Consider the following 18,480-nt stretch of genomic DNA (forward strand, 5'->3'; position numbering starts at 1 on the left):
ACATTTTGTTGTGTCACCGTGTGCTGTGCTGCAGTGTTTCACAATGACAATCACTTCACTTTCACTTATGTGTGAATAAATATGTGAAATGTACATTTTTAATAAGAGGCTTAACAGGAACTTGGACAGCAACCCAAAAGCGGACGTGCGACCGTCTCAAACCCCTGTGGGTTTTTCTGTAACCCCCCCCCCCCCCTCTTCAGCGTGATAATCACTAATGACAATTCTGTTTAATGAGATCGTTGGGGTCGTCTGAGGAGCGCACCTCCGCAAATTGCTCACAGCATGGGTTCCACGGTCAGGGTGGGTCACCGCTGACTTTCCCCGCAGATGCCTCCCCGGGCTGAGGGACCTGTCCGTTTGTTTGTCTGTGCTTTTGTCCCGGGCCTCACCCGCCGTGTTTGTCCAAGCGGGGTTACAGCTCTAAGCTGACGAGATGCTTGTCTTGCCCCCATTGTGTGGGCCTGTTGTCAGCCCATTACCCCAAATAACCCCCTCCGGCTCCCCTTTCACCACCCTCGCTGATAATTTCACCACGCTTATTTGCGTTGGAGGGGACAGGGGGTGGTGCAGGCAATTTAGCTAATCCATTAACCACTAATTGTCTCCTGCTCTCATATGGTTTATACAAACAGACTGGCAGGGTGGCGGGGGTGGTAGGGGGTTGGCTGCCTATAAAAGCCCAGCGCCGCCTACTCTAAGGACATCTTGGACACCTGGTATCTCGTAACATCTCATCCTCTGTCTTTTATCCCACACGGTTTAACTACCCACAGATCAGGCTTCAGTCTTTAGAGAACTCAAGAACCCCTACTGGACTGGGCCCCCGCGAAGGATGGAGATCTTTGGCCTGGTGAGGACGCTCCAGATGCTGGGTCTGTGCCTGTCATTGTCCGGGGCCCAGGCTCGCATCTGGGCTTGGATGCTGGCCATGCCATACAGCCCGCCGGAGGACGGGCCCCTGGCACTCCGAGAGAGGGACCCGAAGGTCCCTTCAGCCGAGCCCAAGGGAGACGTGGTAGGTGCCATGGTTATGTCCCACGCGGCATTCTTTTTCAATGTTCTTTTTCAAAAGTTTAGCTCAGCTTGCATCGTCTAATCTTAGAGACTTTTTTGCATATTAGCGCATATTGAATAAATAACATGCCATCTTTTTTTTTTTTTTGAGTTTACAAAACCTCATTATTTCTGAGATCAGCATTTCTGCTCTGTGTCGTGGGATTCGCAGGTGACATGCGAGCACGACCGCGCCTGTGGAAGAGGCCACTCGTGCGATCGCCACTTCGGCCTGTGCGTCCCACTCAGGCAGGAGGGACAGTACTGCCGGAGGGACGGCCAGTGCGTCCGCGGCCTCAGCTGCATGTATGGGAAGTGCCTCAGGAGCATCCCAGACGGCCAAGAAGGTAAAGCCATCGATAAGGTGCCACCGAAGACCGATCGTCCGGTTGCCCTCTAAACGTTGGGGCGTTTCCACAGGTGCCCGGTGTAAAGTTGACAGGGACTGTGGCGCGTCCATGTGCTGCGCCCGCCATCACGGCGAGCGGGTGTGCAAGCGCAGGCTGGCCCCGGGCGAGAGCTGCTTCGTGCCGGACGGCGGCCTGGCGTTCAGCATTAACCAGATCTGCCCCTGTTCCGAGGGCCTGCTGTGCCGCGGAGGCGGCGGCCAGCCAAGGAGAGAGTGAGTACCGGGACCTCTGACCTATCAGTAACCTGTAGAATATTTCTATTACATTTTACGGTTTGTATGGTGACCTTTCGCTTGTCGCTGCTTTCTCAGGAAGGATTTTGTATACCACCCTGAAGGCCCAACGTGGACTTGTCAAGCCCCAAAACCATGAACAATCCCTAGAAACACCTTTATTTATTCAGTAGCTTGTCCCTGTGTATACTTTTACTGTATATATAGCCCATTGTGTATATTATTAAAAGATGTATTCTTGTACAGGACTGCAAAGTGAAATGGATTCTATTCTTGTAAGGACCTATGCACTCTTATTTAATTTTAGCCTGTGCCTTTTATTCAGGATATGTTGAAAATGTTTGAAACAGCATGAGGCTTTTCACATTTTCCATCAGCGTTGTATGTCATTGCAATAATAAAATTTAAACTCCATTACCCTCTCTTTCTTTAATTTTTTTCTCATTCTAATTACATATTTTTTAACTTTAATGACATTAGCCAGAGGGGATAAGGTTGAACTTTTAACATCTAACAAGTCGGACGCCCTATCAAAATCATATGGAAAACATGCATGCCCACCAGCGGAGGGATATGTGCATAGGAGATGTCCCTGACTCATCCTGAACTCTGAACTGACCAAACCGCAGCAAACAAAGGTTGCAAAGCAGCAGCAAAGACTAATACATGGCGTGCACTTGAATTAAATAATCTTTCATTCTTAAAAAAGTACGTCATGTTACATAAGATGTGTCTTGGGAGATCTAGTCATCAAAAAATGTAATCAAACAAATGTAAACATAATCATATGCAATACATGTATTTAAAAAAAAAATAACATTTGTAATTGCGTAATTACATTTCTGCTTCTTGACGTGCTCTTGGTAATGTAATGTAATGTCAATTTTCTACCAGACCTCTAGGTGGCGGTATACCCCACAGCCCGAAACATTATCGCCCGGTTATTTTCAGAAGAAGAAGCGACCCGACATGTCGACGGCGATGAATTTCGGGAATAAGTCCTTCCGTCCGCGTCCCCCGGACAAAGGCTCGTTCCCGTTAGATCATTTCGGTGAGTCGGGCGGCGGTCGGGTCCCTGCGCGCCGCGCCGCTCCAGCTGCCGCTCACCCCGGTGTTGTGTGTGCAGGCGAGTGCCGCGCGTTTCAGGAGACGTTCATGCGGTGCCTGCGGGAGAGCAGCTTCGACAGTTCCCGCTGCCGGCTGCAGTCCAAGGAGTATCTGCAGTGTCGCATGGACCGGTGCGTCTCCACCCCTCAAGTATAAGTATATAATCAGAAAGTAACGTGTACTGTGTATACTATGCCTGTGCTGTGCGTCGTGATCTGTAGTTTGCGCTCCTTACCACCAGGGGTCAGTGTCGCGGCCGCAAAACAAACGCATGAAACAGTCATCTGAAAAGTGATTTTTTTTTTCGTTGTGAAAGACTGCGACACGTGTCCTCTGCTCTTATACCATCGCCCTTTAAAATTTAACATAGAAAATTTGTTCTACTCGCTCAGGGACACGACGGTAGTAAGTCATTCCAGCAGATTCTTCACCACATCAGGATCTTGCTATTTACCTGGACAACTCACAGCTCTCTCATTCTACAACAGCCCGCAACCTGGGAGTAACAATAGACAACCAACTCTCCTTCTTGACTCACATCAGCAACTTTTCCCGCTCATGTAGATTCCTTCTCTACAATATCAGACAAATCCGCCATTATCAGGCAACACAGGCCACCCAGATACTGGTTCAGTCATTTACATTTACAGCATTTACCAGACACCCTTATCCAGAGCGACTTACAATCAGTAGTTACAGGGACAGCCCCCCTGGAGCAACTCAGGGTTAGGTGTCTTGCTCAGGGACACAATGGTAGTAAGTGGGATTCGAACCCAGGTCTTCTGGTTCATAGGCGAGTGTGTTACCCACTAGGCTACTACCACCCAGTCTTTAGTAATCTCACGACTGGATTACTGCAACTCCCTTCTAGCTGGTCTACCTCTATGTACCATCCAACCTCTACAACTCATACAAAATGCAGCAGCACGACTGATCTTCAACCTTCCCAAGTTCTCCCACACCACCCCTCTGCTACGTTCCCTCCACCGGCTCCCAGTAGCTGCATGCATCAGATTCAAAATACTGATGCTGGCCTACAAAGCCAAACATGGAGTAGCACCATCCTACCTCACAGCCCTTATTACACCTCGCACTGCACCTCGTATTCTCCGAGCCTCCAGTACTGCTCGCCTGGTCCCTCCATCTCTGAAGGTAAAAGGAAGATGCTCATCTAGACTCTTCTCCGTCTTGGCCCCTCGGTGGTGGAATGAACTTCCCCTCGAGGTCAGAACAGCTCAGTCACTGAGCACCTTCAAACGACAGCTCAAGACCTTCCTCTTTAGAGAATATTTAGATGAACTTCTGACTTCTGTACAGAAACTAGAACAGAGTGAATAAAAAGATTGTATTCATAGTTGGGGTCCTAATGAACCAGAACTGACCACTTCATCGATGGTAACTTGAAAGCATGTAGTAAGTCACTCTGGATAAGGGCGTCTGCCAAATGCCTTAAATGTAAATATAGTAAGTGGGCTTCGAACCTGGGACTTTGTGGTTCAGGCCGCGTCAATAAACGCTGCACCTTAGAAAATCTTCTGTAGCAGTTAAAATAAAAGTTGCTTTGATGAAAGCACAATCTTCTTTCTGTCGTCCGTAGGCAACTAATGGCAAAAGAACCCCTGGAAAAGTTGGGCTTCAAGGACCTCATGGAGGAGCCGAAAGGTGAAGCGCAGGAGACCAACCCGAGATGAGAGCTGCACCCTCTAATACCCTCTTTGTACATAAACTGCATAGGAATCAGACAATCTTCATAATTTTTTTTTGCTGCCAAGCTGTCACGGATGTATTATATTGAAAACAAAACAATTTACACAATTGCAATTGTGGTCACGACAGTTTATTAAAAGCAAAGTAACACGTCTCCAACACATGCAGTTCCTACACAGAATCAACCGCCATCATCTACACTGCAGGCGGTCAACTTCTGTACAACACCATACCTGCAGCAGAGCGTTAAACCCACATGAAATGTGAAAATATGTACAAAAACGAAAACGATGGGAACAATTGCTGGGAAGGTTTCTTAAAAAATGTTTTTTATTTTATTTAGAGACGAGCCCCACCCCCTGAAAGGGACAGTCTGACGAAGAAAATGAATCCTGAGATTGACTGGGTTTTCAGAGCTGTCAGCAACAGACATATTTGGGTGAAAAGCTGCGTGTTTTTGTTCTCTTTTTTTTTTGTGCCAGACTGTGCCTTTCAGACGGTGACTTTGTCTCTAAACTGGTGTTCTAGAATCAGATGTACTGGGGAGGCTTTGTTTAATTTATCGAGAGGAGTTGGAGCTGGAGCGGGAACGGTGGCGACGGCGAACAGGGGAGCGGGAGCGCGACCTGCGGCGCACTGGTGAGCGTCGCCGTGGTGACCGCGACCTGAGGGGAAGACAAAAAAGAAAAAGAATTTAGATCACTTAACGCTGAACCTGGCAACAGATACACCAGATAAGCCAATCAGGCAACAGACCTCCTCCTCATGCGTGGCGGGGTACGACGCCACATGGGAGGGGGCGGGGGCATCCGGCGGGGCGGAGTGAGGCGGCGAGGGGGCGGGCGCACCCTAGGGGCCAGTACAGCGGTGGCGGTGATCTCCTGACCGTCAATCTGACCTGCAGACGTGGACACGCGAAGCACATGACTCAGCCACGCCGGCTCTGCTCTGAGATTTAGGTGATGTCTTGTCCAGCTCACCTCCATCCATGTGTCTGAGGGCCTTCTCGGCCTCGTCCGGTGTCTCAAACTCCACGTAGGCATAACCCTTGGAGAGGTGCGGGTGTAGTCGGTCAACTGGCATGTCAATCATTTTTATTTTTCCGTAGGTTGAAAAGATCTCCTGGATGTGTTCCTTGAGGGCCACAGTGAAGTTGGGTGTTTACACGACTTTCCAGACATTTCAAAAGACACAACCTACTTGTGTAGACTCACTTTAATGACATTCCTGGTCAGGCGGCCCAGGTAAACCTTGGTGGGACGAGGGCTGGGGCTCCTGCGACGTCGCTCCTTCTCGTCTTTTTTCACCGACTTGGACCTGCACGCATCCAATGCAACAGCATAACATCTCAATTAATTATATCCGTCAATTATGCCCACGAGTTGCTGTCGTATATACTTAATGACCAATGATTATGATCGGCTGCCCACTCCCCTCCCTGGACTCCATTGCCAGCTCTAGACGTCTCTCAAAAGCCAGGGCAATCATAAGACCACCTCCATCCTAACCACCACCTATTCAACATACTGCCCTCTGGTAAAAGGTTCAGATCCATCAGGTGCAAACCAACACACTAAAGAATAGCTTCTACCCACGGGCAGTCCTAACTCTCAATGTGTGAGCGCAAATTTCTTTCGTACAGTCATCTCACTGCTGCTACGACTACGGGCCTGTGATATCCTGGCAATGTGCAATTACCAATTTACCCAACTGTTTCACTTATTTCTACTGACCAAAGCCCTTCCCCCCTTATTTATCATATTTATGCATAAATATGATAATATTGCATATACCCCCATGTCCCTTGAACCTATATACTGTGTATGTAGTGTTTTTATATTGTTTTTCTTGCATCTTGGCCGTCTTGCCAGCTAATTTCATTGTCCAGGTAACTCTACAATGACAATAAAAAAAGTATTTAAGTCTTATAATAAATAAGAGCGTTGCGTACTTGGAGCGTGAGCGCCGTCGGTTGTCATGGCGATGGCGGCTGGGACTGGGGGACCCGGAGGAGCTGGACGAGCTGGACGACCGAGAGCTGGACGAGCCGGAGCGGCTGGAGGCCGAGGACGAGCTGGAGCCGCTGGAGGAGCTGGAGCCGGAGCTGCTGCTGGAGCTGGAGCTTGGGGGTGCAGGACGGAGACCGTTTCAGCTACAAAACGCGACCGAAATCCCGGAGGGGGGAGAGGAAAAAAAGAACCGAGGAGGGAACCTGCTGCTTCCGGAGGACGCGCTGCGGCGCTTGCGGCTCTTCTCCCGGTTCCGGTCCTTCTCCGCGCCGTCCTTGGCGGCCGGCTTCTCCTTCCCGCGCTCTTTAGCCTTGTCCTCGGATCGGTCCTTCCTCTTCGTGGGAGAAGGCGCCCTGTTGACGGGGGGCGACGGACACGACGCATTATAACGCGCTCAAGTTCGGCCATTTAATTTAACTCGGTTGCCAAAAAATTCTGCACAACAACCACAAAATAAATATCTCAATATTAGCACGGTTGCTGGCTAGGCTACAAATTCAACTATTATTAGTATCGGCTTCATTCTGGCTACTTTGAAAAAATACACGAATTATTTAGGAATATTTACAGAATATATAACAGTGCACGATTAACTAACAGCAAGAAAAGGGCAACAAAACTCACATATTTCACCGCGTTAATCGAGAAATCTCCTCCACCCACAAAGAGGCGACGTCGCGGGCGAATGACGTCACGGCGCTGCGCCTGAAGTGGAATCAATCAGATTTGCGTTTTGCTTCAAAATAAGGGTCTGCGCTCCAAGATACACCTTTCCAAGTGTAATGTTGCAATATCTAAGCAGTTAGATCGATCCATTGAAACGGTACATTTAACGCGAATTTGTTCCTGACTGAAAAAAAATGGTACCGAGGTCGAAAGGATGCGTATCGTGCGGTTTGTGCCCTTATTGTGATAGAAAAGGTTTTGCGTGGACCCAGAAGTAAACGAGAACGGTCACTAACGTAACGGTAAAACCGGCGACAGGACAGAATGCGGGGACAGGCGTGTGACCGTGGAGCAATATGATATATTTTAGTACTGTTTGAAATGATTAGCCCCTGTCTATATGCCGCCTCATCTTGTAAAGTATGCCGCGCAGCTTATTTTTCTTGACAAATCACAGACTCAGTCGGCAGAATTGGTGCGAGGCCTCCACAGACGGTTCTTCTCGGCCTCCTGGGGAGTATTTCTGGGACGATGAGAGGGCTGCTGACTCTGGCCCTGACAGTCCTGTCCGCCGCCATTGGCGGCACGCTGCAGTACGGCTATAACATTTCCATCATCAACTCTGCCACCAGCCACATCCAGAAGTTCGTCAACCAGACGTGCTGGGACCGCTGGGCCGTGGTGCTGGAGCCCAGCCACGTCATGCTGATCTGGACCCTGATCGTGACCATCTACACCCTGGGCGGCCTGGTGGGCGCGCTGCTGGCCGGGCCCCTGTCCATCCGCTTTGGCCGAAAGGGCGCCCTGCTGTTGAACAACTGCTTCCTGTTCCTCAGCGCCCTGCTCGCCCTGACCAGCCGGGCCGCCGGCTCCTTCGAGATGATTGTGCTCGCCCGCCTGCTGGTGGGCGTCAACGCCGGGGTCAGCATGAACGTGCAGCCCATGTATTTTGGAGAGAGCGCGCCGAAGGAGCTGCGCGGGGCCGTGGCCTTCTCTTCGGCCATCTTCACGGCGCTGGGAATCATGCTGGGCCAGGTGGTGGGCCTCACCGAGCTCCTGGGCAGCGAGGCGCGCTGGCCGTACCTCCTGGCCAGCAACGCCCTCCCCGGCCTGGCGCAGCTGCTCGCCCTGCCCTGGTTCCCCGAGAGCCCGCGCTACCTGCTGATCGACAGGGGGGACGAGGAGGCCTGCGGCCGCGCCCTGAGGAGGCTGCGCGGCGAGCGCTTCTCCCACCAGGAGATGGAGGAGATCCTCCAGGAGCAGGCGGCCGCCAGCGGGCTGCGGGCGCGGACGCTGCGGGAGCTGCTCGCCGACCGCGCCCTGCGGCCGCAGCTCCGCGTCGCCATGGCCGCCAGCAGCGCCATGATGCTCTGCGGCAACGACTCCATCTACTTCTACGCCTCCTACATCTTCCAGGAGGCCGGCATCCCGGCCAGCGCCATCCAGTACGTCATCATCGGCACGGGGGCCTGCGAGCTGACGGCCGCGGTCGTGTGCAACCTGCTGATCGAGCGAGTGGGCCGCCGCCCGCTGCTGATGGGGGGCTACGCCCTGATGGCGGCCTGGGCGCTGGTCTTCACCCTCGCCCTCTCCCTGCAGGGCAAGGTGGCGGGGATGCCCTACCTCAGCATGGCGTGCGTCTTCTGCTACATCCTCAGCTTCGGCATGGGCCCGGCGGGCGTGACGGGCGTGCTGCCCGCCGAGATATTCGACCAGATGGCGCGGCCCGCGGCCTACATGGTGGCCGGCTCCCTGATGTGGCTGAACCTCGGCCTGGTGGGCATGGCCTTCCCGTTCATCGTGGCCGGCCTGGGCCAGTTCTGCTTCCTGCCGTTCTGCGGCGTCTGCGTCCTCGCCTGCCTCTACCTGGGCCTGACCCTGCCGGAGACCAAGGGCCGGACTGTGGCCGAGATCACCGGCGAGTTCCAGAGGCGCCGCAAGGAGGAGCGGCGGGAGAACGGGGAGTCTGAGCAGGAGCGGCTACAGTTGGAACCGACCAGTAACGGAACGGCGGCGGTCCCTCAATCACACTGAAACGGCTCAAAAGGGTTTTAATGCAAACGCTGCGCGATTATTTATTTTTGATGATTTAAATGTTGGTTTGATATATTTAAATTGTATTTGCATGTTGTGTGTCCTCATCTGTGTTAATAAGAGTATTATTACCAGTTTGCACTTCTTTGCTGGGATGGTTGAGATGATTAGAACCACTGCCTGGGTGTGTAGCACGTGGACCAAAAAAAAAACCGAAGCATGACGATCCAAAACGCTGGTGCCAAGGAAGGGTCACGCCCTCCGACCTCAGCCCTCTCGTCACTCCTCCGCCGGTACCGCCACCTCTCAGGGTGCCAGGGAAGCATCCAGCTGGACTCCTCCCTGTCTTGGATCCCAAGTGGTGGAATAATCCTCCACTCAGCTGAATCACTAAAGCTGTAAACCTTCCTGTTAGGACATACTTAGATTGAAAAGTGCTCTTACGTCTGTTTCTGAGTTAATGGCATTTTACAGATCGAATCCTAGTGATCCAAACGAGCGGTTTTAATGTTGGACGTTTTAAAGCACTTATGTGCCAGATGCTGTAAATGTAACTCTATGGGAACTGACACCACTCGTGCGTGGTCTGTATATTTGTGCCTTGGCACCATGATAAAGGGATCACAACCGCTTGCACTATAGTGGTGGCAATGCCACTTTTTTACGCTGCACGTTGCATGCTGCGACAAACTTCTTTTTACTTGACAGGTTTTTTTTTTTTATCAATATTTATTATACCGAATGTGTAAAATAAGTTTCAAAGATGTTCATACCAAAGTAGAGCAAATAAGATACTCAGTCCATTTATTATTAGTTTCCCAACGACTGTAAAGAATTTTGATAATGGGGGTGCTAAATCGTTATGCAATCGTTATACAAATGTTCGCCTTTCTTTTATCAGAATAATAAAGAAAACTGCTGGATAGAAGGAGGGCCCTGTTGTGGTGTTTTTTTTTTTTTTTTTTTTAAAGTACCTCTAGATGGCGCCAGTCACACTACAAGAAAGGTTAAGTGATTGTCATTGTGAAACACTGCAGCACAGCACACATCTGTGTCATCTGCATTTAACCATCACCCTGTGCAGTGGGCAGCCATGACAGGCGCCCGGGGAGCAGTGTGTGGGGACGGTGCTTTCATCAAGTGGACCTCAGTTGCACCTTGGCGGTTCAGGATTCTGCTACGGGTCCGTTTCCGTAGCCGCTAGGCCACCACTGCCTTGTTTTGAAGGTTCTAATGAAGCTGTGAACTTCCATGAAGGCCACATATCAGATGGCTGGAATGAAAGCCCAGACTGCTTGACAGTAACTGCTAATAAATCTAGATTGTTCTTTTTGTGTGTGTGTGTGTGTGTGTGTGTGTGTGTTGGATTTTGTTTGCATGATCCACAACAATGAACAAAAAACAGAATCAGATAAATATAACCTTGGAGCTTTGAAGTAGTTCACCATCAGTGAAATGTCATAAAAGGCAGCGTTTACTTTATGTGGTTCCGTATTTGTGGGAGATCAAAGCAATTATGTCAGTTAATTGACCAGGCTAGACTAGAATTCCGAACAACAAATGATCCTTTCTTTGTTCTTCATTACTCATCCTGCAAGAAGCCATGTCTGTGCCTCCTAGTGGAAGGAAATTCCCAGAGTCTCACATCCACCGAGACTGAAATTTCAGGAAAAAGGGAATTTCACTCTCTCTAGCGTCACGGATGCCAGGGGACGGCATATCTGCATGGCTTCCAAGGTTCGCTGTGCCTCACCCCAGATTGGTTTCAACCCCAGTGTGGCTGGAACACGATAAGAGCAAACAGTGCGTCACTGCCATTGAACGGCGCAACTCTGCATGACCAATAAACAGCGCCGATTTGTTCTGCTGACATGAAAGGATTTACCAGAAACCCAGCACCCGGCCGGTACCAGTGTGTGTGTGTGTGTGTGTGTGTGGTGTGGATTTCTGGATTGGGAAGTGACTCATTGAACTTAAAAAGTGTCAAACACACTGAAGATCAATTTTGAAACTGCAGCCAGTTGTTTGCAAACCATCAGATTTTGCCATGAAAAAAAAAAAAAAGACCAGATATTTTTTTTTAAATACAAAAACTTTATTAAAAGACAAAATGAATCAAAAACACAAAAGTGTAGGGAACACACATAAATACAAGAAGAACAATTGGCATGGAACACTGTGAAATCCACATAACGGCACTGGGTCCTTAAATCCAAAACACAATTTCAAGTAACAAATTCGTCCTCCGGGTCAGTTCGGGAAAGTAAGACATAAAACAGAACATTTCAACACAGCATTCGACATACAGTCGCTCTAAAAGGGTGATGCACACTGCAGCAAAAAGGAAAAAGATATGAAATGACCTTGAGAATATTGCTTCAGAAGTGGCAATTCCCTGTTGTACAAAAATAGCGTGCATCTTGGATTATCTTGGATAAAAAATAACACCCTCATCGCAGTGTCTATTGTCACCAAAAAATAATTATAATCTTTTGCATGTGAAATACAGTCTTCAGAAATACACTGAAGACAGACTTTTGGTCAAATTTGTATATAATTTACAAAGGAACTAAAGGCTTCCTATCAAATAATAGTGGCATAAAATCATGTAAACATAAAGTGTCTGCACGGGCCTCTTAAAACAGGGCTATATTTAATTCGAATCGTGTTTCATTTCTTAAATCAATGAACCTGAGGACTGGCATGCTCGGTAAATACTAGATCCTGTGGCTTAATAAGTCCTGCATTTCCAAACGTGGTATAAATATGTCACTGGTGCAGGTTACAGATGAAAATAATAATAATAATAATAATAATAATAATACCTTGCTGACAGTAAGGTTTGGTGAAGAGGTTATGATCGACAGCAATATTGACAGTGTGGTGATGTCACTTCCTCAGGCTACCGCGGCGACCAGGTCGCTAGCAGGCCGCTCCTCGGGCTCGGAGTCCAGCGCCTCGGACCTGCACCAGTTGTGGGTGATGGAGGCGAGAAGGCAGAGTCCCCCCAGCAGCACGCAGGTCCCGCTGAAGTAGAATGCCAGGTCGTACGACTGCATCCAGTCATAGAACCAGCCTGCCGGGAAATCCGAAATATTGTTAACACTTATATGACGTGAAAGTGAAGGGACTGTCATTGTGACACGCCGCAGCACAGCGAATAGCAGATGTGTCCTCTGCTTTTAACCATCACCCTTGATAGAAGGGTACATTTATTATTTACATAATAAATGTACCTCCGCGCATAAACTGTGGGCAGACAACATGGCTCCTTCCAGCGTTGCAATGTTACAAAATCCATATTTTTATAATCCATATATTTTATAATCCATATACCCCACTTACTACCATTGTGTCCCTGAGCAAGACTCCTAACCCTGAGTGTCTCCAGGGGGGGACTGTCCCCTGTAACTACTGATTGTAAGGCGCTCTGGATAAGGGCGTGAATGTGAATGCAAACAAACGAATGGCCTTACCGACAATTGGGGGTCCCAGCATGATGCCCAAGCCTCCAAAGAACATGAGAATCCCATAAGCCTCGGTAAGGCGCTCCATGCCGACGATTTTGGTGGTGACGTACGGCGTGATGGACCAGTTCCCGGACAGGAAGCCGATGACGGCCGAGATGGCCTGCAGCCCAGTGTAGCTGTGGGTCGCCGGGATGACCAGCAGGGCCAGTCCAGACCCCACGACAGTGGAGGCGTAGAGGCAGGTGCTGCTCACCCACCTGATGTCGGTGAGCATGCCCAGCACCAGCTTGCCCAGCACCCCGGCAAACTGCACGATGGACACCAGGGGGATCACGCTGATGCCGTCGATGAGTCCCTCGCTCTGGGCTACGTCCTCCATGAAGAGCAATGGGGGGAAGGCCCCGATGGTGAACAGCAGCATGGTTACGCACAGAGCCAAGAACACCGGGTCCTGCAGCAGGTCCGCGGTGGAGCGAACGTAGCGGCTGTAGGACTTCTGCTTCTTCTTGACCAACCTCAGCAAAGCCAAGCAAACCCTCCTCTGGCTCCCCATTGGCTCCTCTGGGTCCGCAGCAACCAGAGGGTCGTTGGTTTTGTCGCTGGCCTTGCTAGACTCCCGGGGGGCGCCGGGGGTGTCCAGGAGCTGCTCGGCCTTCTCCAGGGCTGCCCTCTGTCTGAGGTAGTAGGCCGGCAGCTGCAGAGGCCTCATGGGTCCAGCGCAGGCCACGATGTTCAGGGCCAAGGAGCCAATGATCAGCAAGCAGCCGTCCAGGCCGAAGAGCTCGATGAACTCGTTCTGGACAGTGGCGTAGAGGAAGCCTCCGACGCTCGTGCCTGGAAAGAGAGCCCGTTGTCGCTACGTCCAAATACGAAAGGGAGGAAAACGTGAGTGTTCAAGGGCAGCCGTACCTGTAGTAACAATTCCGAGGGCGAGTCCACGTCTTTTGTCAAAATACTGGCAGGTGATTGTAACAGTAGCAGCGTAAACCAACCCACAGCCTAGTCCTGAGAACAAAAAAACTTTATGGAAAAATTGATCTAGAAATGCACACATTAATAGAGGCAAATGTATTATGAGTAGGTTCACTATTTCCACGCTAGACGCAAAGCTATGTGTCTATAAAACAAGAAAGATAAGCGATCGTTAAAGACGTTTCTTTCACCGTATGTAAATTCCGAGGACGCGCTTGGCATTACACTCGCGTGCAAGTCCCACACTTTGTGCACTGCGCCATGCTTAGTTTGAAAGTAGTGCCCTGGACGTGAACCGAACATACCAACAACTATGCCATAAGAGAACATGAGGAACTGGACGTTCGGTGCAAAGGCGCTGAGCATGAGGCCACCGGACACCATGACACCGCTGAAGATGGTGACAGGCCTGGCACCAAAGTTGACCACACAGGCACTGCATATGGGGCCTGCAAGAAAGAAAAAGGGCTTCTTACATCTACATCGACATTTACCAGACGCCCTTATCCAGAGCGACTAATGGTCAGTAGTTCCAGGGACAGTCCCCCCCCTGGAGACACTCAGGGTTAAGTGTCCTGCTCGGGGACACGATGGTAGTAAGTGGGGTTTGAACCTGGGACTTTGTGGTCTTCTGGTTCGTAGGTGAGTGTGTTACCCACTAGGCCACAACCACCACAGGTATACAGATGGGGGGGTAGGGGACCCACTGAATGTCAAACTGAGCCGGGAGTTCTGAGCTACTGGAACTGGACTGGCGCTCAGCTAAAAAGAGAGAACGTTCAGTGGAGACGTCTTAGTGTGAAGGTTGGTCCATCATGGTTAACAGTGGTGGGGCAAAGGTGACCTTGCAGGGTAAGGAAACGGACCCGTAATCGGAAAAGTTGCCAAGGTGCCACCGAGGTGCCCACACACTGCTCCCCGGGCGGCTGTCATGGCTGCCCACTGCTCACCAAGGATGATGGGTTAAAAAGCAGAGGACGCATGGAGTGTCTCGCACTGACAATCTTTTCACTTTCTCTCTGAACTCACTTGCGATCAGCCCGACGCCGGACACCAAGGAGCCCACCCACGCCGTCAAGCCCTTCCCCTCCTTGAAGGCACTTAGCCATTCCGGGTAGATCACGCCGACAGACTGGGGAGACCCATAGGCCAGGAACTGTGCCAGGAAAGATGCCACCACGATTACCCAGCCCCAGCCACCGTCCAGGGCTCTCTTCGAGTTCTGCGGGCTCATGGTCTCGCGCGCCGCGTCGTCTCCCTCGGCCTTCCGGGATCTGGCTGGGTCTCCTGACAGGGGTGAGCAGACACAGACGCAGTTATTAAACACGGTCCTTTTCACCCTTCGATGTTCCACTCTGTGAAGCACGTCTTGATGAATCATTTTGGGAATTTTGGGAAGCTTTCTGAATGCATCATGCACATCACGACCTCATTAAAATAACATGCAAATGATTAATGTAACCAATGCTTATTGGCCACGTCACGTGTCTTATACTAAAAAAAAAGGTTATGATTTTCTACAGTTTTATATCTTTTTTTAATACGCACGACAACAACGAACGTGACAGCGTTCGAGGAATCGGAACAAAAACCGAGGGTCTCACCTCAAACCTCACGCCCTGCGGGGCAGGTGAAGCCCGCGGCCGGCGGCGCCGCTGCGTCTCGGCATCGTCGCGTCCTCCCCGCGACCCTGCGGCGGCCGGCGGGACTCGCGCGGCTGGCGGACTGGCGGCGCGGGCGGCGCGGGCGGCGCGGCGCGGCTTTTGTTGCCAGGCGCCGAAACCGGTTTGAAGCTGTTCGCGCCGGTCCGTCTCCGGCTCCATCACCCGACATCCACCCCGCGGCGCGCCGCCTTCTTCCCCGCCGGGAGCGCGTCGGGACGGTCGCGGCGTTTACATGGCCGGGTGAAGGATATTCATTTACACATAAACACACACACATATACACACACATACTTCTACACACACATATACACACACATACATCTACACATACACACATCTACACATAAAAACACACGCATACATCTACACACACATTTACACATAAACACACACACATATACACACATACATCTACACACACATTTACACATAAAAACACACGCATACATCTACACATAAACACACACATTTACACATAAACACACACACATATACACACACATACATCTACACACACACACATCTACACATAAAAACACACGCATACATCTACACACACATTTACACATAAACACACACACATATACACACATACATCTACACACACATTTACACATAAAAACACACGCATACATCTACACATAAACACACACATTTACACATAAACACACACACATATACACACACATACATCTACACACACACACATCTACACATAAAAACACACGCATACATCTACACACACATTTACACATAAACACACACACACATATACACACACATACATCTACACACACATTTACACATAAACACACACATACATCTACACACACATACATCTACACATAAAAACACACGCATACATCTACACACACATTTACACATAAACACACACACATATACACACACATCTACACACACATCTACACATACACACATTTACACATAAAAACACACGCATACATCTACACATACACACACATTTACACATAAACACACACATACATCTACACACACACACATCTACACATAAAAACACACGCATACATCTACACACACATTTACACATAAACACACACATACATCTACACACACATACATCTACACATAAAAACACACGCATACATCTACACACACATTTACACATAAACACACACACATACTTCTACACACACATTTACACATAAACACACACACACATATACACACACACACATCTACACATACACACATTTACGCATAAAAACACACGCATACATCTACACATACACACATTTACACATAAAAACACACATATACACACACGTATATATACAGGCCCCGGTAAAGGATGAAGTCTGAAAAAGAAGCTCTTTTCCAAGCAGGTAGGTTGACTGGATTAGAGGAGGTAAGAGGACCTGGGGGTCATTTCTACGTTCTGAAAGCTTATTAAAAAATACCGTATTTCTACTCTACCAGTCCAGCATGTGGACTTATGGGTCTTGCATCCTTTACATTAAACAACAAAACCGAAGACACATGGCTATAAAATAACACACGTGTGAAGTTACACGTTGGGTGGTGGTGGCCTAATTACCAGAAGACCCAGGTTCAAACCCCACTTACTACCATTGTGTCCCTGAGCAAGACACTTAACCCAGAGTGTCTCCACGGGGGGACTGTCCCTGTAACTACTGACTGTAAGTTGCTCTGTATAAGGACGTCTGGTACATGCTGTAAATGTAAAAATGTAAGCGAATAAAGCTAAAAGTTGAATATTTGCGTCTCTCCAAATCAGGGATCTTTTGCTGCGATCTTGTCTTCTCTCCCCCACCTTAAGTTTCCAACAGTCCTGAAGGTTTATTACACTTTATTATCATTCACTCATGTTAATGAGCATCTCGTTAAGTGGCTTTTAATGGTGACAATAGTGAAGAAAACAGCTGTGAAGGTGAAAAGAGATTCATCAAATACTTCACTTTCTCCTGATCCAACAAATACTGAACATGTTTCTTGCGTTGGATTCTTAGTCTCCTTAGTCTCTCTAACCACCAGAGTAGGTGCTTGCAAACCATTGACTGTTATATAAAGTACAGGCCAAAAGTTTGGACACCTTCTCATTCAATGTGTTTTCTTTATTGTCATGACCATTTACGTTGTTTTATATTCTAGTTTCTTTGCTCTGATTACTGCTTTACACACTCTTGACATTCTCTCAATGAGCTTCAAGAGGTCGTCACCTGAAACGCTCCAACAGTCTTGAAGGAGTTCCAAGAGGTGTTTAGCACTTGTTGGTCCAGCTCACCCCAAACCATCTGGATTGGGTTGAGGTCCGGTGACTGTGGAGGCCAGGTCTCCACTTTTTGTTAAGTACATAACTCCATGTGTGTTCATTCATAGTTTTGATGCCTTCAGTGAGAATCTACCAATGTAAATGGTCATGAAAATAAAGAAAACACATTGAATGAGAAGGTGTGTCCAAACCTTTGGCACAGCCCTTGCATTTTATTAAACATTCCTTGGGCGAATGCTGCAGACGTGCCACTTTGTAAAGTGCACCGCTGGCAACTAAAGTGAGTGAAATATCTTCATTGTCGTCAAAAGAAAAGGGACGATGAAGCGTTTACTAAATGGCGAGGGGCGTACTGCCGGTTTGGTTCGGATTGTGTGCATGAAGAGTGTTCTGCGTTGGAGCAGCCAGGGCCTGATAGCTGGAGTAACGTCCGGGCTTGGTAAATTTGCATTGCAAAATGCTGGATGCCTAATGACGGCTATTACTTGACATGAACGAATGCAACTGGACCTACTTTGACCTAAAACAACACCCAGGCGAAGGCCCAGCTCTGCAGCGTGTCCTCCAACACGACACGTTACCGTGGAAGCCGGTCGAGGTCCAAGATACTGTCTGCTCAGTGATGCCACAGTATCTCTAAAATAACGTGAAAAACGAAAGAAGGAACGATAGAGAAGCGGGTCTGACCACATTTTAAGGCTTTAATTATCTGATGTGGGGATAAGCTGGATAAGCTTACATTTTGCGATACCACAGTGAGTTAAGGCTCAAAGGTGTCCCATCCAGAAATGATAACAGCTGTAAAACATGAGAGCAAATTTTACATTCATTTGTCAAGTCTCAAAAAAAAAAAAAAAAAAAAAAAAAAAAAGTAAAAATA

General features: G+C 49.0%; 5 protein-coding genes across 6 annotated transcripts; 3 read left to right on the top strand and 2 right to left on the bottom strand.

Moving 5' to 3' along the window:
• The first annotated feature begins 835 nt into the window (after positions 1 to 835).
• LOC114767936 (dickkopf-related protein 3-like) lies at positions 836 to 1,682 on the top strand. The gene is made up of 3 exons (XM_028959876.1): positions 836 to 997; positions 1,229 to 1,403; positions 1,477 to 1,682. Exons 1-3 carry the CDS (start codon positions 836 to 838, stop codon positions 1,680 to 1,682), a joined length of 543 nt encoding a protein of 180 aa, XP_028815709.1.
• Positions 1,683 to 2,628: 946 nt separating this feature from the next.
• On the top strand, positions 2,629 to 4,667 carry cox19 (cytochrome c oxidase assembly factor COX19). Its single transcript, XM_028970245.1, has 3 exons — positions 2,629 to 2,750; positions 2,826 to 2,937; positions 4,404 to 4,667. Exons 1-3 carry the CDS (start codon positions 2,669 to 2,671, stop codon positions 4,495 to 4,497), a joined length of 288 nt encoding a protein of 95 aa, XP_028826078.1. The 5' UTR covers positions 2,629 to 2,668; the 3' UTR covers positions 4,498 to 4,667.
• Positions 4,628 to 7,223, bottom strand: LOC114784677 (RNA-binding protein with serine-rich domain 1-like). The gene is made up of 7 exons (XM_028970244.1): positions 7,147 to 7,223; positions 6,726 to 6,875; positions 6,465 to 6,635; positions 5,728 to 5,830; positions 5,494 to 5,647; positions 5,270 to 5,411; positions 4,628 to 5,178 (listed from the first exon to the last, which is right to left on the bottom strand). Coding segments are annotated over exons 1-7 (828 nt in total). The 5' UTR covers positions 7,149 to 7,223; the 3' UTR covers positions 4,628 to 5,072.
• LOC114784676 (solute carrier family 2, facilitated glucose transporter member 11) lies at positions 6,551 to 10,150 on the top strand. The gene has a single exon (XM_074933617.1). It carries the CDS (start codon positions 7,720 to 7,722, stop codon positions 9,220 to 9,222), a length of 1,503 nt encoding a protein of 500 aa, XP_074789718.1. The 5' UTR covers positions 6,551 to 7,719; the 3' UTR covers positions 9,223 to 10,150.
• A 1,151-nt stretch (positions 10,151 to 11,301) lies between these two features.
• Positions 11,302 to 18,432, bottom strand: slc16a9b (solute carrier family 16 member 9b). Of its 2 annotated transcripts, none has more exons than XM_028968259.1 (6): positions 18,340 to 18,432; positions 18,115 to 18,236; positions 13,970 to 14,113; positions 13,602 to 13,697; positions 12,699 to 13,526; positions 11,302 to 12,298 (listed from the first exon to the last, which is right to left on the bottom strand). In XM_028968259.1, exons 3-6 carry the CDS (start codon positions 14,046 to 14,048, stop codon positions 12,120 to 12,122), a joined length of 1,182 nt encoding a protein of 393 aa, XP_028824092.1. In that variant the 5' UTR covers positions 14,049 to 14,113; positions 18,115 to 18,236; positions 18,340 to 18,432; the 3' UTR covers positions 11,302 to 12,119. The 2 variants fall into 2 exon arrangements, with proteins under 2 accessions (XP_028824092.1, XP_028824090.1); XM_028968257.1 differs by lacking the exons at positions 18,115 to 18,236; positions 18,340 to 18,432 and adding exons at positions 14,694 to 14,951; positions 15,269 to 15,684.
• Between the last annotated feature and the right edge of the window lie 48 nt (positions 18,433 to 18,480).

The sequence above is a fragment of the Denticeps clupeoides genome, chromosome 2 (genome assembly GCF_900700375.1).
Source record: "Denticeps clupeoides chromosome 2, fDenClu1.1, whole genome shotgun sequence".
Classification (NCBI taxonomy): domain Eukaryota; kingdom Metazoa; phylum Chordata; class Actinopteri; order Clupeiformes; family Denticipitidae; genus Denticeps; species Denticeps clupeoides.

Bases quoted from the DNA above. Each gene is read 5' to 3' on its own strand.
- cox19 (XM_028970245.1), top strand. From the start codon at position 2,669: ATGTCGACGGCGATGAATTTCGGGAATAAGTCCTTCCGTCCGCGTCCC. The intron at 2,751-2,825 runs GTGAGTCGGGCG...TTGTGTGTGCAG, and splicing joins GTTCCCGTTAGATCATTTCG to GCGAGTGCCGCGCGTTTCAG. The intron at 2,938-4,403 runs GTGCGTCTCCAC...TGTCGTCCGTAG, and splicing joins CTGCAGTGTCGCATGGACCG to GCAACTAATGGCAAAAGAAC.
- LOC114784676 (XM_074933617.1), top strand. From the start codon at position 7,720: ATGAGAGGGCTGCTGACTCTGGCCCTGACAGTCCTGTCCGCCGCCATT.
- LOC114767936 (XM_028959876.1), top strand. From the start codon at position 836: ATGGAGATCTTTGGCCTGGTGAGGACGCTCCAGATGCTGGGTCTGTGC. The intron at 998-1,228 runs GCCGAGCCCAAG...TGGGATTCGCAG, and splicing joins GGGACCCGAAGGTCCCTTCA to GTGACATGCGAGCACGACCG. The intron at 1,404-1,476 runs GTAAAGCCATCG...GCGTTTCCACAG, and splicing joins CATCCCAGACGGCCAAGAAG to GTGCCCGGTGTAAAGTTGAC.
- LOC114784677 (XM_028970244.1), bottom strand. The intron at 5,648-5,727 runs GTGAGTCTACAC...GTGGCCCTCAAG, and splicing joins TGACCAGGAATGTCATTAAA to GAACACATCCAGGAGATCTT. The intron at 5,179-5,269 runs GTCTGTTGCCTG...TCTTCCCCTCAG, and splicing joins CCGCCACGCATGAGGAGGAG to GTCGCGGTCACCACGGCGAC.
- slc16a9b (XM_028968257.1), bottom strand. From the start codon at position 14,898: ATGAGCCCGCAGAACTCGAAGAGAGCCCTGGACGGTGGCTGGGGCTGG. The intron at 14,114-14,693 runs GTGAGTTCAGAG...TCTTTCTTGCAG, and splicing joins CGGCGTCGGGCTGATCGCAA to GCCCCATATGCAGTGCCTGT. The intron at 13,527-13,601 runs GTACGGCTGCCC...CTCTCTTTCCAG, and splicing joins CCTCGGAATTGTTACTACAG to GCACGAGCGTCGGAGGCTTC.